The 17,850-nt window shown below is 41.4% G+C and overlaps 1 protein-coding gene across 2 annotated transcripts in view; it reads left to right on the forward strand.

The window, feature by feature from the left end:
* The window catches only part of myo3b (myosin IIIB), a 97,742-nt gene that overhangs the window by 4,089 nt on the left and 75,803 nt on the right, over positions 1 to 17,850 (forward strand). For both annotated transcript variants that reach the window (XM_029711107.1, XM_029711108.1), the window contains exons 3-9: positions 1,704 to 1,887; positions 3,868 to 4,002; positions 4,988 to 5,092; positions 5,355 to 5,454; positions 6,203 to 6,279; positions 6,986 to 7,131; positions 15,547 to 15,612. In XM_029711107.1, coding sequence (XP_029566967.1) covers positions 1,704 to 1,887; positions 3,868 to 4,002; positions 4,988 to 5,092; positions 5,355 to 5,454; positions 6,203 to 6,279; positions 6,986 to 7,131; positions 15,547 to 15,612 — 813 coding nt within the window. The remainder of the gene's footprint in view (positions 1 to 1,703; positions 1,888 to 3,867; positions 4,003 to 4,987; positions 5,093 to 5,354; positions 5,455 to 6,202; positions 6,280 to 6,985; positions 7,132 to 15,546; positions 15,613 to 17,850) is intronic.

The raw sequence follows: 17,850 nt of genomic DNA on the forward strand, positions 1-17,850 counted from the left end.
ATGGCTCAAAAATAGCTTTTTGACCTTGTTGATGCACAAGGCATGTGTGATTTACTGTATTTGAACGGGACTGAGCAGGTAGATTAATTTCTGGATGATCGGTGATGATGGCGTTGTTTTTTTACTGAAGTCGGACAGTGGGGAAAATGATTAGGCGGTCTTGCCTAATGTTACACTTTCTAAGAAGGCTATTGTCTCCCGCTTGTCCACGCTATGTTTTGGTTTCTTTGAGGATGGATAAATTGAAGGACTTCAGTCACCACTTTGCTCTGCATGTTTATACACCTCCTCAAATTACAGTTATATCCATCTAGTGTCAAGCCATCACTCACCCTGCTCCTATGCCAATTCATAAATCTATCCACGCTGGTGCAGTGACAGAGAGCACTGGTGGTCCAAATATCGTTTATTTTTTTTCACGTGAACCGCAACTCAAAATAAATGCTCCCCCGTCTCCCTCGGGGTCAGTCAACCTCTGTGATACATTGCACTTATGTGACAAACTGAAGGGATGGGAGAACTGAACTCCTCTCACTGAGAATATCAATCATTCAGGGAATACGGAATACATACATATGTAAATACGTTTTCCTGATCGGTCAGATCGTACAACTGCTCACTCAGGTGTGTGTTTTGACACCTCTTGCTTTGCACCATTAACCCATTATATCTGTCATGTTGGTTATGCCCCCCACTGTATACACCCCAGTATGATTTATTACAGGCCTAACCCCTCGGCTTTGATAATAGGGATTTATCCTTCATTTATGAAGCTGTGGGGTGGTTTCCCGGACACAGATTAAGATTAAGAATCTCCATTGAAGATGCTTTTTAGTCCAGGATTAGGCTTAATCTGTGTCCGGGGAAACTGCCCCTCATTATGCAGTTACTTAGCATGATTTGTTCTTGACCTGTCATCGGATAAAGACACCAAAGTCAGATTGAAAATGATACGATGAAAAAAAAAATAGGAATTGTTTTAGAAAACTCTTTCAGTTTGATTATGTGTGGAGCCTGGGGGACGGGGTTGGTAATGCGGTAGACAAAAGCACCAGTCAAATGAATCTCAGGCCAATCCAATTGATTCTGAAGAGATTGAAGTGTTCTTAGTGGCGTGTTCTTGGACGTAGACTGGATCCCTGTGGTGCGTGCTAATCCGGCGTCCCAGTGCCATGCTGCTTGTTACATGTCCTCCCGGGGATAAGCGAGCGTCATCTGTATGGGTCTTGTTTTACTATGAAACACCTTAGTCGTTTGTGTGCACTGCCCAAGGCTTAATGAGTCAGCAGAAAATAACAGTCCCGATGTAAGTATCATCGTATGGTTTGTATTTTGCTTTCTCTTCATCAGTTTTAAATCTGTTAAGCGCCTCCCATGGCCAAATAGATGTGTCATTGAGCACAGTCAGTGGTGAAGTAATCTACTGTATAACATAGCAAGCTGTTAGGCTCTTTGCTGCTGATATATCGCTAATGAGAAAGTGTGTTTTGGTGGAGCGTTACATGCACATCAGTGTGGTTAAAGCCATATGTGTGATGTTTTGAAGCTAAGCTTAAAGCTATGGTGACACGTTGCCTGCCATCATTCCTTGATTAGCAAAGCTTCCCCTAGAGAGGATAAAGTGTTGTCAGGGATGCATATTTAGTTCCAATGTGTGTACATGAATGAAGCATTTCTCTTGGATCTCTTATTATTCAATGTAGGAGATCGCTGTATGGACTATACCCTTACAAGGCCAGTATGATCGGTCTGGAGAGCCTAGCGGATCCATCGGGTGACTGGGACATTGCGGAGACCATCGGTAAAGGAACCTATGGAAAAGTCTACAGAGTGAACAACAGGAAGGATGGGAGTCAGGCAGCAGTCAAAGTCCTGGACCCAATCAATGTAAGTAATTGCAAAAGACATACAATCAATGCATGTGCCACCTTGTGCATGGAGCTTAATTGCTATGGATCCAGCAATTTTAGGTGCTCTCCCGCCTAGAATTGTCAACCCTGACCTGTGGCAACACTAAACCAAACAAATTAATAAAGGAAATCATCTCTGTTTTTCTTTACTATTGTTTGGCTTGTCTCAGTATACCAGGCATACAAACAGAGTAAGTTTCATCTCTTATTTCCCTGTACCTGCCTACCCCTCCTCCTGTACCTGTCCCTGTGTTTACAGTTCCCTAGTAGATTCCCCACCTCTAGTGGCGTGTCCAGGGGGTGGCCCAGGCTGGCCACGCCCCTCCACTGAAATCTGATTGGCCACCCCAGTGGCCCCCCCAGAAATTCTGAGATCTCATAGGTCGTCTGTGAATATATTGACTGACAGCAAGACTCCTCAATCTCACCAGAGAAAGCATCCGAGCGAGCGAAACAGCCCTATGTCTTAGTATGTGTAGCCCATGTATCTGATGCTGTCTGGACATGTCATACTCTTTTTGGCCAGACAAAATCAGATACATGGCCTACATATACTAAGACAGAGGGGCGATGTTTGCCTCACTCCGATGCTTTCTCTGGTGAAATAGATTCAGCCTCTTGTGAATTATGCCTCTTGTGAATTATGCCTCTTGCGAATTATGCCTCTTGTGAATTAGCCTCTTGCGAAAATTATGAAACACGGATAGACATGACGAAGAAATTTCTAAATTTCTTTCTCTTTTTATTGTAAAACATTTTGGGGATGCCGCCACTTTTTTGGCTGAATGTCATTAAACTTATAGTGTTTGTAATAGAGTTTACCTTTCCGTTCAAATGGCGGGTGCACAGTGCCCTATTCAGATGCTGGACTTATTTTGGAGTAGACAAAAGTACGCAAGTAACCTACTTTGAAGTGATTTTGTTTGACAGTCAGATAAAAACTTCATGACAAATGAAAAGGTAATACATTTGTACAGTGAAATTCCATGTCTTTACTATAAAGCACATTAAACATTTTCATAGGAGGTCCTGTAGAAAGAATTGAGACCCCCCCCCCCCCCCCCCCCCCGAATGTCTCGGTATAACTTGCACACACCTTCCATGCAGACACTGTATCAATACTTTTGGAATTGATTTATGATTTATTTTAACAGGGAAATGTACCAAACCTAAGCTGAAGCATTTCATGCGTTGAACCATCATAATTATATTGATAAATCCACTTTGATCGATTAAGGTTCAAAATGTTATGGCCCCCTGTAAACTGAGTCTGTGGCCCACATTGGCCACCCCCATTCATAATGTTCTAGACACGCCACTTCCCACCTGTTTCCTTTTTCATCTATTTTCACTCCATTTCTACACCCGCTTTCCACTGTCGTCCTAACCAGTCGCTGTGTCCACCTTCCCCATTATGCATGTGTCGCTACCTTAGTGATGTGCAGTTAGCTGCCAGGCCTGTCTATGCTGCAGATGCCTGGGGCCATGGGCCCTGCAGTGGAGCCATGCTGTGTGTTTGTGAGATTCAGGGCTGAGTGCTTGTTTATGATTGTGTCGGTGCTCCAATCCCTCTTGCGACTCTCTTTGCTAGCCCCCTGCTGCAGCTCCCTGCCTGGCCGGTTATGAAGATGCAGCTGCTTCCATGCTCATTCCTCTCCTTGATTAGACCGCTGACAGTATATTTCACACATCCAGGAAGAAGAATTCTGCCTCTGTGACGCTTTCTCTTCACTTCCACTGAGATTTAAACTGATATAGAAGAAGCTCAATTGGTACTTCTGACCAAGAACTAGTTTCCCCTGTGTTTAATGGTTCCGGGCTCTGATTGAAGGTGTTTTAGCTTCCTTATAATCTCATTTCAACATCCTTTTTCAATACAGTTTGTTGTGTGACTTATGACAAATGTCCTCAGTCAAAATGGTGTGTTACTGATGTAAATGTGTCCTCTTTGACAAAGGATGTTGATGAGGAAATTGAGGCCGAGTACAACATCCTGAGGACCTTGTCCAACCACCCCAACGTGGTCAAGTTCTACGGCATGTTCTACAAGTCAGACGACCTCTCAGGCGGACAGCTCTGGTTGGTTCTAGAGGTGAGAACCCCTGGGTTATTCTGTCTCGCTTTTAAAGTAAGACTTCGCCCAGCTTTACAGTCCTGTCAAATACCGTATATCTATAACGTCTCTACGTCTTCAGCACTACACACATGGAGTTAATCATCAAAGCGCTCATACTGTATGACTTTGTCACGGGAGGAAATATAACCCAGTGGTGTTTGCATGTCAAACATTACAGTCTGCTTGTGCTCAATATAAGTAGCTGCACTTTATCTCTCTCCTGTGTTACATCTCCTCCACTACGATCACGTAGTCTTACAGCTGTTGTCTGTTTGAGAAGTAGAAGGATCACAAACAGTAGATTTGCTTTATATCACGGTAGTGAAATCCATCGCAGAGCTGAGAGGAGGTCACCCTCCTACACTGTGGAAAATCGCATGTTTAAAAAGCTCTGGAAGAAAGAGTCGTGACACCAGTCTAGTTGTATGTGCGGGAGGGATGGCTCTTGTGTAATGAATCATAATCTGGAGTAGTGAGTAATGGAGGAACCACTGTTCTCCCTCTCTCTCTCTGTCTATCTCTCGCTCTGTCTGTCTGTCTGTCTGTCTGTGTGTCTGTCTGTGTGTCTGTCTGTCTGTCTGTCTGTCTGTCTGTCTCTCTCTGTCTATCTCTCGCTCTGTCTGTCTATCTCTCGCTCTGTCTGTCTGTCTCTCTGTCTATCTCTCGCTCTCTCTGTCTATCTCTCGCTCTGTCTGTCTGTCTGTCTGTCTATCTGTCTGTCTATCTGTCTGTCTGTCTGTCTGTCTGTCTGTCTGTCTGTCTGTCTGTCTGTCTGTCTGTCTGTCTGTCTGTCTGTCTGTCTGTCTGTCTGTCTGTCTGTCTGTCTTGTCTGTCTTGTCTGTCTGTCTCTCGCTCTGTCTGTCTGTCTGTCTGTCTCTCTCTCTCTCTCTCTCTCTCTCTCTCTCTCTCTCTCTCTCTCTCTCTCTCTCTCTCTCTCTCTCTCTCTCTCTCACACACACAGCTGTGCAACGGGGGCTCAGTCACCGATCTCATCAAAGGCCTGCTCATGCGGGGCCAGCGACTGCTGGAGTCCGTTATCGCATACATCTTATACGGCGCCCTCTTGGTGAGATGGCCAACTGCAAAACGCCTAATGACAGAAGGGGGTGGCATCCACACACAGTGGGCAGGGGATTGACTCAGGTGGTGGCGGGGTGTGGGAGTAATAGATTTCCATCCCTTTAAACAGCAGGGGGAGCTCTTTGATATGCATGGCAGTAGACAGCTTTATTTGAAACACATTCAAATTGTACTAATCACAAACCGTTGATAATGGGGTTACTGACGCTTATTAAGCCCCCCTTTGCTTTCCTCCCCACGCCTGCCAGGGTCTCCAGCATTTACACAACAACCGGATTATCCATCGTGACGTCAAAGGAAACAACATCCTTCTGACCACCGAGGGAGGGGTCAAACTTGTTGACTTTGGTAATGGCTTTTGTTATCCTGTTGTGGGTGCACTTTGGCTAATTGATGGCTTGTAGAAAAGAGATACATGCATATTACAGGGAGGCTCTGGGAAGTTGTTTGTTGGCTCTGTTTCTTCTGTCTGGGTCTTCATTTAACAGATGACCTATCATTAATAGTTGAAAGTTGATCCATGTTTTTTTTGTCCACAAAAAAAGCCTGTGATGTTATTGGTAAAGAGTATAAGATGAATACAAGCATGTAGAGATCAATGCTTTGTTGCAGTCCACATCTTGCTTCCCCCCTACCCTATGTAACATCTTGGTATTTCATGGACCATAGCTTAACCTAAGGCTATTATTGCTAATTTAAATTGCATTATTTGATCCTTTGCATATAAAAAGAAAGCTGTTCTAGCAAATGACTCTGAGTTGCCCCGGGCATGTTTATGTCCTTGTGTGTTGGGAATGAAGTGGACTCCTGCTGATAAAAATCTGTCCCACTTAATTTGAAATTATTATTGCCAATTTATGTTGGTATGGCAGGTTGCCCCACCAAATGATATGCCATATTGCTATTGATTGATTCACACACACTTTCCCTCTGTAATTCACAATCATCTAATATGCACATAACAGCGTATTAAACAACTGTGAATATGTAATTATAACAGGTTGTAATGTGGTATAACACAAACAATCTTATTTTGCACCAAATACTGATGCGCTGAGAAGGAGGTGATTTATTAATTAGTTTGAATTCTATCCAGGTGTCTCTGCTCAGCTGACGAGTGCACGTTTGAGAAGAAACACATCCGTTGGCACTCCCTTTTGGATGGCACCTGAGGTTAGCCTTTTTTTTTTTTACATGCCCAACTAAACCACTTTGCTTGCAATTACATGAGAACACTAAGCGCCAAAATGTCCTACATGATGACACCATTGAGTTGCGTTAGATGTGCTATGTGGACTGTAGAGCGAGACAGACGAGTGACTATGTACTCTGCTGAGGCTGTTCAATATGTAACACCCCCTTGTCATTGTGCATTCCCCTCCACGCGCCCTGCTCTTGAGGTCGCCCCAAGGTTAATAGCTGGGAGTCTGCTGCCCCAGCTTACTGTTTGGCAGAAATGAGGCATGATGATTGGGCTGGTAGGAGGGGTCCTCAGGGGCAATTAGAATAAAGGAGGCTGTTCATTTTGGTCTCAGTAATGATTTTTGACGGTGAGAGAAGGGAGGTACAATACTAGTTGCACCGCACCTTATCTGATGAACGAATTTAACTGTGCCCTTTTTAAATCAACATTACAATATGTTTTTCGAACACAGGCAATTATAAAATGACTTGATTGTCTTCTGCATTGTTGTCCAAAGCTCATCGGATTTCAGCTCCACAAAATGAACGACTTTTAAGTGGCCATAATGAAGTCAGTACCTCGCTGTTGAAAAGACATTATCGTCATATCATCATGGGCAGTAAGAAACATGGCAGCAACTTGCATGAGAAGTGTCCACCTGCTTGTGTCACGCTTGTCCTGCCTGTGTTGTCCCAGGTCATCGCCTGTGAGCAGCAGTATGACTCCACGTATGACGCCCGCTGTGACGTGTGGTCACTGGGCATCACAGCCATAGAGCTGGCTGATGGAGACCCCCCGTTGTCCGAGATGCACCCCGTCAAAGCCCTCTTCAAGATCCCACGGTAAGGCACTAGAGGGCTCCCTCTGCACACGGCTGGCTGGGGCAGACCAGACACGCAGCAGCAGTCGCGCTCTCATAAGAAGCTTTTGATTTTGGCTGGAGGACAATGGTAGACTGAATTTAAGAGTGGATCGTCACAGAGCCCTTTCTCTGAAAAATTATGAAATGCCAAATATGTCATGAAATTGTAAAGATTCTTAATGTAATTTTGTGTGGTCATGAAATGCAGGATAGACCTGGTATAAATGAATTAAATCAGGAAAATAATTAGCGTTCTACAATCCGTGTTTCCAAGCTACAAGGCTAGATTGTAAACTCAATTGAAAATTGCAGAATGATAAACTGATCAGAACTGATCAAGAGTTAATGGAACAACATTTGGCCTTACCCTTAAATATGTTATTTAATCTAAAAACTCCTCTGATGTGTTCACAATTTCTGATTAATGATTATTTAAAAAGCTCTGATGGTACAAGTGGCTGACCTTTTACTATTGGCACAATCATGCAATTATCTCTCAGTTTGGTGAGGATGTGCCCTTCTGATTGCAATTTGCATTGGTGATTAGCTCCATTCACATTGAGATGAGGCTGTCAGCAGCCACCCATCACAGTGTTATCTCCACCCCACCAAACCTGATGAGAAACAAGCATGCGTCGTGTCGCAGTAGTGTTTATGGGAGCCACAGCAGCGGTTTATCACACCAAACTCGAGTGAAAGGTAAAATAGGTCACAGCAATTACAGGCTCAGAGGAAGCTGTCCTGGTCAAACGAACGCTCCCGAATCACAGAGCCTGGAATAACACTACTGGGTCTGTGGGGAAGCATGCGTTCAGTCATCTGATTTGATAGGATGGAACCTTTTCAGTGGGATGTACACCTAAATTCTGTGTTGTGCTGAGTTGGTGATTGGCCTGTTTTGGTAGAAGGATGAAAACAGCAGACTAAAGTAGACGCAGCTATTGATACAGTACCAGAGCAGATGTTGCATTCTGTGTGAATGATTTGAACTGCCCTTAGATAACATTCACTAGAGGTCATGATAAAAATTCCCATTTTTCTTTATCACCTTTTAATGAAATCATTTGACTTTGTGAGAGATTTGGAATATGAATAGAGTTAGACACGTGCAGCAGTCTACCGTTGTTAAGACTGGGGTTTCTTTTTCAAAATTAAAATAGATATTTGGCCCTGGCCCATAAATCTTTTGAATTGGGACCTTTGGCTGGGCGGCACCAGGATAAATCACAGTGCGGGCACACTGAACCGTGAAATGATTCTGTTAACATGTCATCTGTCTCAAATATATTTTCCCATCAATGCAACAAGGCAGTCAAACTTATAAGGGAAGGTTGTCTGACAGTGTCTGTATGTGCGTTCTATTTGAAACAGAGGACATGTGTTACAAAATGGTGTATCTGTGTGTTACACTTTTATTCTGCATTTTTGAGCACAGAAATGATAGTGATACACAATATGTTGCTTTAATGATTGTAATGAGGTAGATTTAATGATTGTATTGAGGTAGATTTAATGATTGTAATGAGGCAGAGTTAATGATTGTAATGAGGTAGATTTAATTATTGTAGTGAGGTAGATTTAATGATTGTAATGCGGTAGATTTAATTATTGTAAAATTAGGTTGATTTAATGATTGTAAAATTAGGTCGATTTAATGATTGTAATGAGGTAGATTTAATGATGGTAATGAGGTGGATTTAATTATTGTAAAATTAGGTGGATTTAATGATTGTAATGAGGTAGTTATAATGATTGTAATGAGATCGATTTGACGCAAAGCGGAGTGCCTGGACACAGCCCTTAGCCGTGGTATATTGGCCATATACCACAAACCCCCAAGGGGCCTTATTGCTTTGATAAACCGGTTACCAACGTAATTAGAGCAGTAAAAATAAATGTTTTGTCATACCCGTGGTATAAAATAAAGCCAATCAGCATTCAGGGCTCGAACCATCCAGTTTATAATTCCTTATGACATAAGATTGTATGTCTTTGCACACATTCCTGTATTTCCACCTCACAATCCACTCAATGGCACAGTGTATTTATTAATCTGCTGTGTAAATCCCAAGATTATTCATATGAGTAGGACATTACCATGACAAACATGGTCTATATTGGGTATAAGCATTATGAAAAACACAACGGATGTTTTTATGAAATATGGCAGTAACTGCATATTCAGTGTCACCATCTAAATCTAGTTGATGCTTCTGTCTGGCTTCACCTACAGTTGAAGTCGGAAGTTTACATACACTTAGGTTGGAGTCATTAAAACTCGTTTTTCAACCACTCCACAAATTTCTTGTTAACAAACTATAGTTTTGGCAAGTCGGTTAGGACATCTACTTTGTGCATGACACAAGTCATTTTTCCAACAATTGTTTACAGACAGATTATTTCACAATATCACAATTCCAGTGGGTCAGAAGTTTACATTCACTAAGTTGACTGTGCCTTTAAACAGCTTGGAAAATTCCAGAAAATTATGCCATGGCTTTAGAAGCTTCTGATAGGCTAATTGACATAATTTGAGTCAATTGGAGGTGTACCTGTTGATGTATTTCAAGGCCTACCTTCAAACTCAGTGCCTCTTTGCTTGACATCATGGGAAAATCAAAAGAAATCAGCCAAGACACCAGAAAAAAAATTGAAGACCTTGACAAGTCTGGTTCATCCTTGGGAGCAATTTCCAAACGCCTGAAGGTACCACGTTCATATGTACAAACAATAGTACGCAAGTATAAACACCATGGGACCACGCAGCCGTCATACATCTCAGGAAGGAGACGCGTTCTGTCTCCTAGAGATGAACGTACTTTGGTGCGAAAGTGCAAATCAATCCCAGAACAACAGCAAAGGACCTTGTGAAGATGCTGGAGGAAACAGGTACAAAAGTATCTATATCCACAGTAAAACGAGTCCTATATCAACATAACCTGAAAGGCCACTCAGCAAGGAAGAAGCCACTGCTCCAAAACCGCCATAAAAAAGCCAAACTATGGTTTGCAACTGCACATGGGGACAAAGATCTTTTTGGAGAAGTGTCCTCTGGTCTGATGAAACAAAAATAGAACTGTTTGGCCATAATGACCATCGTTATGGTTGGACGAAAAAGGGGAAGGCTTGCAAGCCGAAGAACATCCATCCCAACCGCAAAGCACGGGGGTGGCAGCATCATGTTGTGGGGGTGCTTTGCTGCAGAAGGGACTTGTGCACTTCACAAAATAGATGGCATCATGAGGAGAGGAAAATTATGTGGATATATTGAAGCAACATCACAAGACATCTGTCAGGAAGTTAAAGCTTGGTCGCAAATGGGTCTTCCAAATGGACAATGACCCCAAGCATACTTCCAAAGTTGTGGCAAAATGGCTTAAGGACAACAAAGTCAAGGTATTGGAGTGGCCATCACAAAGCCCTGACCTCAATCCTATAGAAAATTAGTGGGCAGAACTGAAAAAGTGTGTGCGAGCAAGGAGGCCTACAAACGTGACTCAGTTACACCAGCTCTGTCAGGAGGAATGGGACAAAATTCCCCCAAGTTATTGTGGGAAGCTTGTGGAAGGCTACCCGAAACATTTGACCCAAGTTAAGCAATTTAAAGGCAATGCTACCAAATACTTATTGAGTGTATGTAAACTTCTGACCCCCTGGAATGTGATGAAAGAAATAAAAGCTGAAATAAATTATTCTCTCTACTATTATTCTGACATTTCACATTCTTAAAATAAAGTGGTGATCCTAACTTACCCAAACCAGGGAATTTGTACTAGGATTAAATGTCAGGAATTGTAAAAAACTGAGTTTAAATGTATTTGGCTAAGGTGTATGTAAACTTCCGACTTCAACTGTATATCCTTCTGTGATGTAGCTGGCAGTATGTGAACCCTGGGTTGAGATCTGAGAGGGTTCTGGTTGTTTTGGCTGGCCCAGGACTATGCCCCTCGCTGTACTACATTATCTCCTCCATGTCATACAGCAGATGGAGTGGCCTTAGGGTGTGGACTCACTGTGTAGATAAAACAAGAGCACCATTAACGTAGCCAGGCCTCTAGGGCCATTGACACTGGGGCTGAACACAGGCAGGACTACTGCAAGCCACGTGATAGAGCTTTAGATTTGTGGTGGGAACTTGCACAGATGGTATCCCTTTCACAGCGACCAGTGTGAAGTGATGAGAGGAGTTCAGATCGCTGTCAGGGAAGCTGCTCTGCTCCTCCACTCCATTCATACCTGCTGCTTGCTCTTTTCCGCAGATAGCATCACATAGAAAGAATTGTATTGATTCCAACACCATTGTAAATCACTATTAACAGTAAAGTAAGGCCGGCCCGGGATCCAATCTGTTGTAGATAGACCTCCAAGAGCCAATCAGAGATCCTCCTCTACGGGAAACAGATTATATGCCCTACAGCATATCATGATGAGACGATTGGATGTGATTTTGCCTGCTTTATAGTATGTCATATACGTGGGGCCCATGGTTATCATGAATGTGGGTAATGGAGCATGTAAAAGGGTAAAGCTGTAAAACGGTTAACTGCAGAATTAATTACGGAAACTTGAGACGATGCTCTCAGATATTCAATATGTGGAAAGGTTAATTGCTTGAGCCAATATTCTCCATGCTGTATTTGCCAAACCCAGAGCAAAGTCCTGTGTAAAGGCATAGGGAGGAGATGTGTATGTAAAAAGCCGGTGAAGGTTAAAGGTAATTGGCAAAGAAGTCCAATGCTGTGTTTATTCGCCCAGATCCCAGTGGATATTAGCAAAATACAGTGAACTCCAAAAGTATTGGGACAGTAAAAAATATTTTGTTGTTTTGGCTCTGTACTTTGGATTTTAAATTTTACAATGACTATGAGGTTAAAGTGCGGACTGTCAGCTTTCATTTGATGGGATTTTCATCCATATTTCATGAACCGTTTAGAGATTACAGCACTTACAGCATACAACAAAAAATCTGTCACTGTCCCAATACTTTTGGAGCTCACTGTATGTAACTGGGCTTGTATCTGTCTGAAGGGAGACATGAAGTGAGGAACATAATGGGAGTAAATGATGGGTTGTCAGAGCCAACAAAGGCTAATGAAATCATAGGGCAACCAGTGTTATGGCAAGAAGCAATATCCCAGCCAAAAGCCACAGGTAATGGAAAGGTTGCAGAGCAGAACAGTCAAGACTGAAAGACATTGCTACCATTTGAACTGTTTTGTTTTACCAATACTGTTCATCCATTTTGGGTCAGATTTAGAAATTGACACCTGACCATCAGCAGCACAGTACGCAGGCCTTGGTTCAATGTTAAATGTAAACTTAAGTCTTAGCAGAATGTAAAGTGTCATTCTTGTATTGTAATCTTGACATTTAGCCTTGGTAACATTTTGTAGATGTTTATGCACATGAAAGGCTGGGGTTAGGGTTGGGGTTAAGATTTATGCTTACTTTTCTATAAACTGTAAGTCTTGGAGATACGTTCATTCCAAAGTAAACTCACACAGCTTTTGGCACGTACTTTTCACAACAATTGTTTGGCATTTTGTATGTGGAAGATTACTATTGGCTACATGTCAACTGGTCAATCCATCATAGTCTCTAAAGCCTTGTTCACATTGGCAGTTTGAAGTGACTTAAATCCTATTTTTTTGCATATCCTATTCGAATCTGTTCTTTTTCCTGCAGGAAAAAGTTGTATCATCTTATCCTTTGAGGCTTTAAAAGTGTTCTTACACTATGATTCTGAACATTCAAAGAAACTGGGAAACGTCCATGGCAGGCATTGTTGTTACGTTAGCTTGCTACACAACCTCTTGAGTGATAGGAAGCACGAGCACCACCACCAATCAGCCTGCACCACTGCTCACACACCCGTCATTACTATGACAACTAGCATAGCCATGTCAACAAATGACTGCTGTCTGAACACACACATCCGTTTTGGTCACGTCACTTGTAACTTGCTGTTTGGACAGTCAATAATCCAAAACAGATTTGAAAAACAAAACTGATTTGAGTATTAAGGCCTGCAGTGTGAACAAGGCTTTAGACTATTGCTGGATACTGTTTGTATCTCTCTCTGTGGGACTTTTTATGACAAACGATCAGTGGTCGTTTATCAAATGTCTTGTAATGATTTAGAGTCACGCTATGGCTTATAAACGAATGTAGTTACTTCGCAACGATTATTTTTCAACATTGTGTGGTCATTTGTTCTGGAAACTCCTCACTGGTTGTTCTGAGAAATGTAGCAGTAATAGAACACAGGCTGGGAAGGTTTCTGACCTAGTTATGTTATTTTTCTTCTCAAATAATATTGGATTGTTTGTGATTATCCAACAGCTATCTTAGAGAAAATGTATTGTACTGACTACTTGTTTTCCCTTGTTCAATATACTATTGTTTTTAACATAATCTAATACACATCTGCCGTTTCGACCTCTGAGGTGATAGGATATTGGGGGTGTGACATTGGTTGTGTTTAGAATGCCTCTGTCTGTCTGTTATGCAGTTGTTCCATGCAGGCACACTGATGTACCCTCACAGTCTATCCTGTAGAGAAAAATGTTGCAGCACTTTTCCGTGTTCATTCATGTGTGCTCAACAGAACTGCCGGTGCTCTCTGATGATAGATGAGCTGGAGTTTGAGCGGTTGGCCCACAGAAGAAGTCTTTCTTGTGTTTCCCGTAGTGCTGCTCTTTAGGCCCTCAAAGTTCAAACACTGCCAGATAGGGTCTTTATTTCATAATGCACTGTGCATACCCAGGGTTCCCCAACTGGCGGCCATCCTATAAACAAATAAAACCAGGGTGGTTTTATTTGGCCCCCAAATGTATTTATATTTCTTTTTTTTGGGGGGGGGGGGGGGGCACACCAGGAAATCAGCTCCAAGCAATTTATTTTGTAAATCTGTTCCCCAGTATTCCCACACATAATAGAGAGACAATTGATTGTATACAAATATAAGCGATGTTTGAAATGATTGTGTTTTAGTCAAATATTATATCTGTTTGGGCTTCTTGCGATCAATTTGTAGTCTACAAATTATTTGTATTCATGTTCCGGCCCCCGAACATCCGCTCAAGACAAAATCCGCCTGTGGCTGAATCTAGTTGATTATCCCAACTATGCTCTTTAACTATATCTACTGTATGACATTGGCTGTCAGGATTCATGGAAATTATCTGACTGTTTTTTATATCTATTAGGAAAATGGGAAGAATTATGAGCTCTGCATGCAAAGTATCATATTCACGAGCATGCTTTTTTGTCTTTTTCCTGAGCTTAGTAGCAGACAGGGCTTGAAAAGTGGAGCTGAGAACCACTGATTTTGACTCAATCCACTTTGACACACGTTTGACAGCACAAGGAGTGCCCCGACCTAAATTTAAATAAGCCAATTGTGTTTACAAAATGAGTCAGTGCTCCCATATATACTGGAAAGAAAAATGCCTGATTTTCTAAGCACAATGAGCGTACTTGACAGTGTTATCACCAATGTACTGGTGTATTGACTTTGTAATATATAAGCAGCGCAGTGGTACAACATCAAGGCAAGAGCATTGCTGCAGGCTCATATTATATTTTGCATTGAAGCAGTCCATTACTAGGCTTTGATCTGCACTTCAGAAAGGACTGTCTGTCTGACTCTGAGTCTCTATCACAGACGTGCGTGACTTAGTGCTGGGAATAATGACACATTTCCTCATTTAATAGACTCCCATATATGTGTAGCATAAAGCTTTGTTATTGACAATGTTTTCTTATCATATAAATTAGAACCATTTGTTCTTGGTTGTTTTTGCATGCCTTAGATGTACAAAGCTGGCTCCGTTTTAGAAATGAGTTGATGATACTTTGAAAATTAAGTTTGAAAGCTTAAGTGTACAAAAGCACCCTATCCAAAATTACAGTATGAGCAAAATCATAACTTTAATCACCATCTTCCCCATTACATTATTTCTTTATTTTCTTTGATGAGCATGTTTTGAACTTGAAGAATGGTAACGCCCTGTTGTTGAGCCTTGGTACTGCCCTGGCTCCGTCCCGATATCATCCACTGAACTAGTCTTGAGGTGCTTGCCTCTTTATAGATGGTCTCTTTAAATGCTGCTGACAGAGGTATTACTGGCTCCCATAACTTTGGCTCTTGCTGGCAGATGCTTCCTGTCAGACAGTTGAGGAGCTGTTATCATTTGTCACTGACTATACTCAGCACTCAGATTATACCCTACCATTCTGACGCTCCAGTCTCATGAGAACTATCGTGTTTAGGCCAACAACAACAACACCATCAGTAACTTAAACATTTCAGTTCAATGTAAAAAAAATAAAAAAAATAAAAAAATAATGCGTATCCAGGAATGATGATTTTTGTGTTGTGTATTCGTTTCAGAAACCCTTCCCCTACGTTACGCAATCCAGAGGAGTGGTGCAGAAGCTTCAGTCACTTCATTGCCCAGTGAGTATCCTGCTCTTTCTACGACAATGAAGTTGCTTCCTGCTGAAATGAATGTGTTCCTCTACAGTAATGAAGTTGTTGGGTCTAATCCAGTGGGATAATGTATCTATACATGTTTATTTGTGTTTATTTAGTCTTTGAAGTGATTGCAACCAACTGGCTCTAATGCAGTTGGTTAATGGTGATGACAACAAAATATATTCATTGTTACTTTTTAAACAACACAAGCCTATTTGAATGGGTTTCAATGGCGAGACCTAAATCTTTTCCCATTTGGCCAAGGGGGCAGAATGCACTGGTTACGCATTTGGTTCTGGGCGTCCTTTGATCACTGGAAATGGAAAGGACTAGAAATTGATCTTTTTTTTAAGATAGATTGTATCAACCCTTTTCTCTTCCTCGCATTTCCTCGGTTTTCATTTGCGTAAATCTGTCACAGGAAAAAACTCATTCTACTGACTTATCAGTTATATCTTTAGGACAAGATAAGTAATCAGTCCCTCCAGTGTGGAAAACAAATCATGTCAACATTGGCCCATAATAGTCTCGCTGAATATACAACCTTAATATCTAGCATGCAGTGCAAGTAAATGAGAGAGAAAAAAATCTATTTCTTCTGGGTTTATTTGTGTGGGGGGGGGATTTGGGGTTATTATTAGTGGTGGAATAGATTGAAAGGCAGTGGTTATTAATTCATTATTAATAATGGAAACATCAAACAGTACAGCTGTGAACCCATAACCATTTGGGGTAATAGACTCATTTATTTGTGTTAGTCGTGCATTTATCATAGCACGAGGTCTGTCAGAGATGGATTAGAAGCTGTAGCTGAGTCCAATGTAGAGTTGTATGACCTGTACACTACTGCGTTATAATATTGTTAAAGCTTTGCTTGGAATGGATCCCCTGTCATAAGGCCTATCATACAGGCCTTTTTGTTTCATAATGCATGTAGGAAAGTCCTGCTTTAAGATGTTGTACCTTTGTGTGGCTTGTTATTTAATTATTTGGTGAAGCTGGAGAGCTGAGGAGATGGTTCAAGGCCCACATGAACAGTAACAAGTAGTTGGTGTTGTTGTGTTATAGGTACCCTAAAGAAGCTGATTTCTCATTTACAGTGCATTCAGAAAGTATTCATACCCCTTGACTTATTCCACATTTTGTGGTGTTACAGCCTGAATCCAAAATGTATCAAGTATATTTTTTCTCTCACCCAACTCTAATCCATAATGACAAAGTGAAAACGTGTTTTATAAATGTTTGCAAATGTATTAAAAATTAAATAGAGATATCTAATTTACATAAGTATTCACACCCCTGAGTAAATACTTTGTAGAAACACATTTGGCAGCGATTACAGCTGTGAGTCATTCTGGGTAAGTCTCTAAGAGCTTTCCACACCAGGATTGTGCAACAATTTCCCATTATTCTTTTCAAAATTCTTCAAGCGCTGTCAAATTTGTTGTTGATCATTGCTAGACAACCATTTTCAAGTCTTACCATAGATTTTCAAGTACATTTAAATAAAAACTGTAACTTGGCCACTCAGGAACATTCACTGTCTTCTTGGTAAGCAACTCCAGTGTAGATTTGCCTTCCCTGTAGCTCAGTTGGTAGAGCATGGTGTTTGCAACACCAGGGTTGTGGGTTCGATTCCCACGGGGGGCCAGCACAGAAAAAAAATGTATGATATGTATGAAATTGTATGAAATGTATGCATTCACTACTGTAAGTCGCTCTGGATAAGAGCGTCTGCTAAATGACTAAAATGTAAATGTAATGTAAATGTAGATTTGGCCTTTTGTTTTAAGTTATTGTCCTGCTGAAAGGTGAATTCATCTCCCAGTGTCTAGTAAAAAGCTTTTCCTCTAGGATTTTGCCTGTACTTAGCACTATTCCATTAGCGATGACAAGCAAACCGAGAACATGATGCAGCAACCACTATGCTTGCAAATATGGAGAGTGGTACTTAGTAATGTGTTATATTGGATTTTCCCCAAACATAACACTTCGTATTCAGTGAATTGCTTAGGCAATTTTTTTTTACAGTATTTCTTTAGTGCCTTGTTGCAAACAGGATGCATATATTTAAATATTTTCTTTCTGTACAGGCTTACTTCTTTTCACTCTGTCTAATTTAGATTAGTATAGTGTTGTAACTGCAATGTTGTTGATCCATCCTCTGTTTTCTCCTATCACAGCCATTAAACTCTGTAACTGTTTTAAAGTCACCATTGG

This window comes from Salmo trutta, chromosome 24 (assembly GCF_901001165.1).
Source record: "Salmo trutta chromosome 24, fSalTru1.1, whole genome shotgun sequence".
NCBI lineage: Eukaryota > Metazoa > Chordata > Actinopteri > Salmoniformes > Salmonidae > Salmo > Salmo trutta.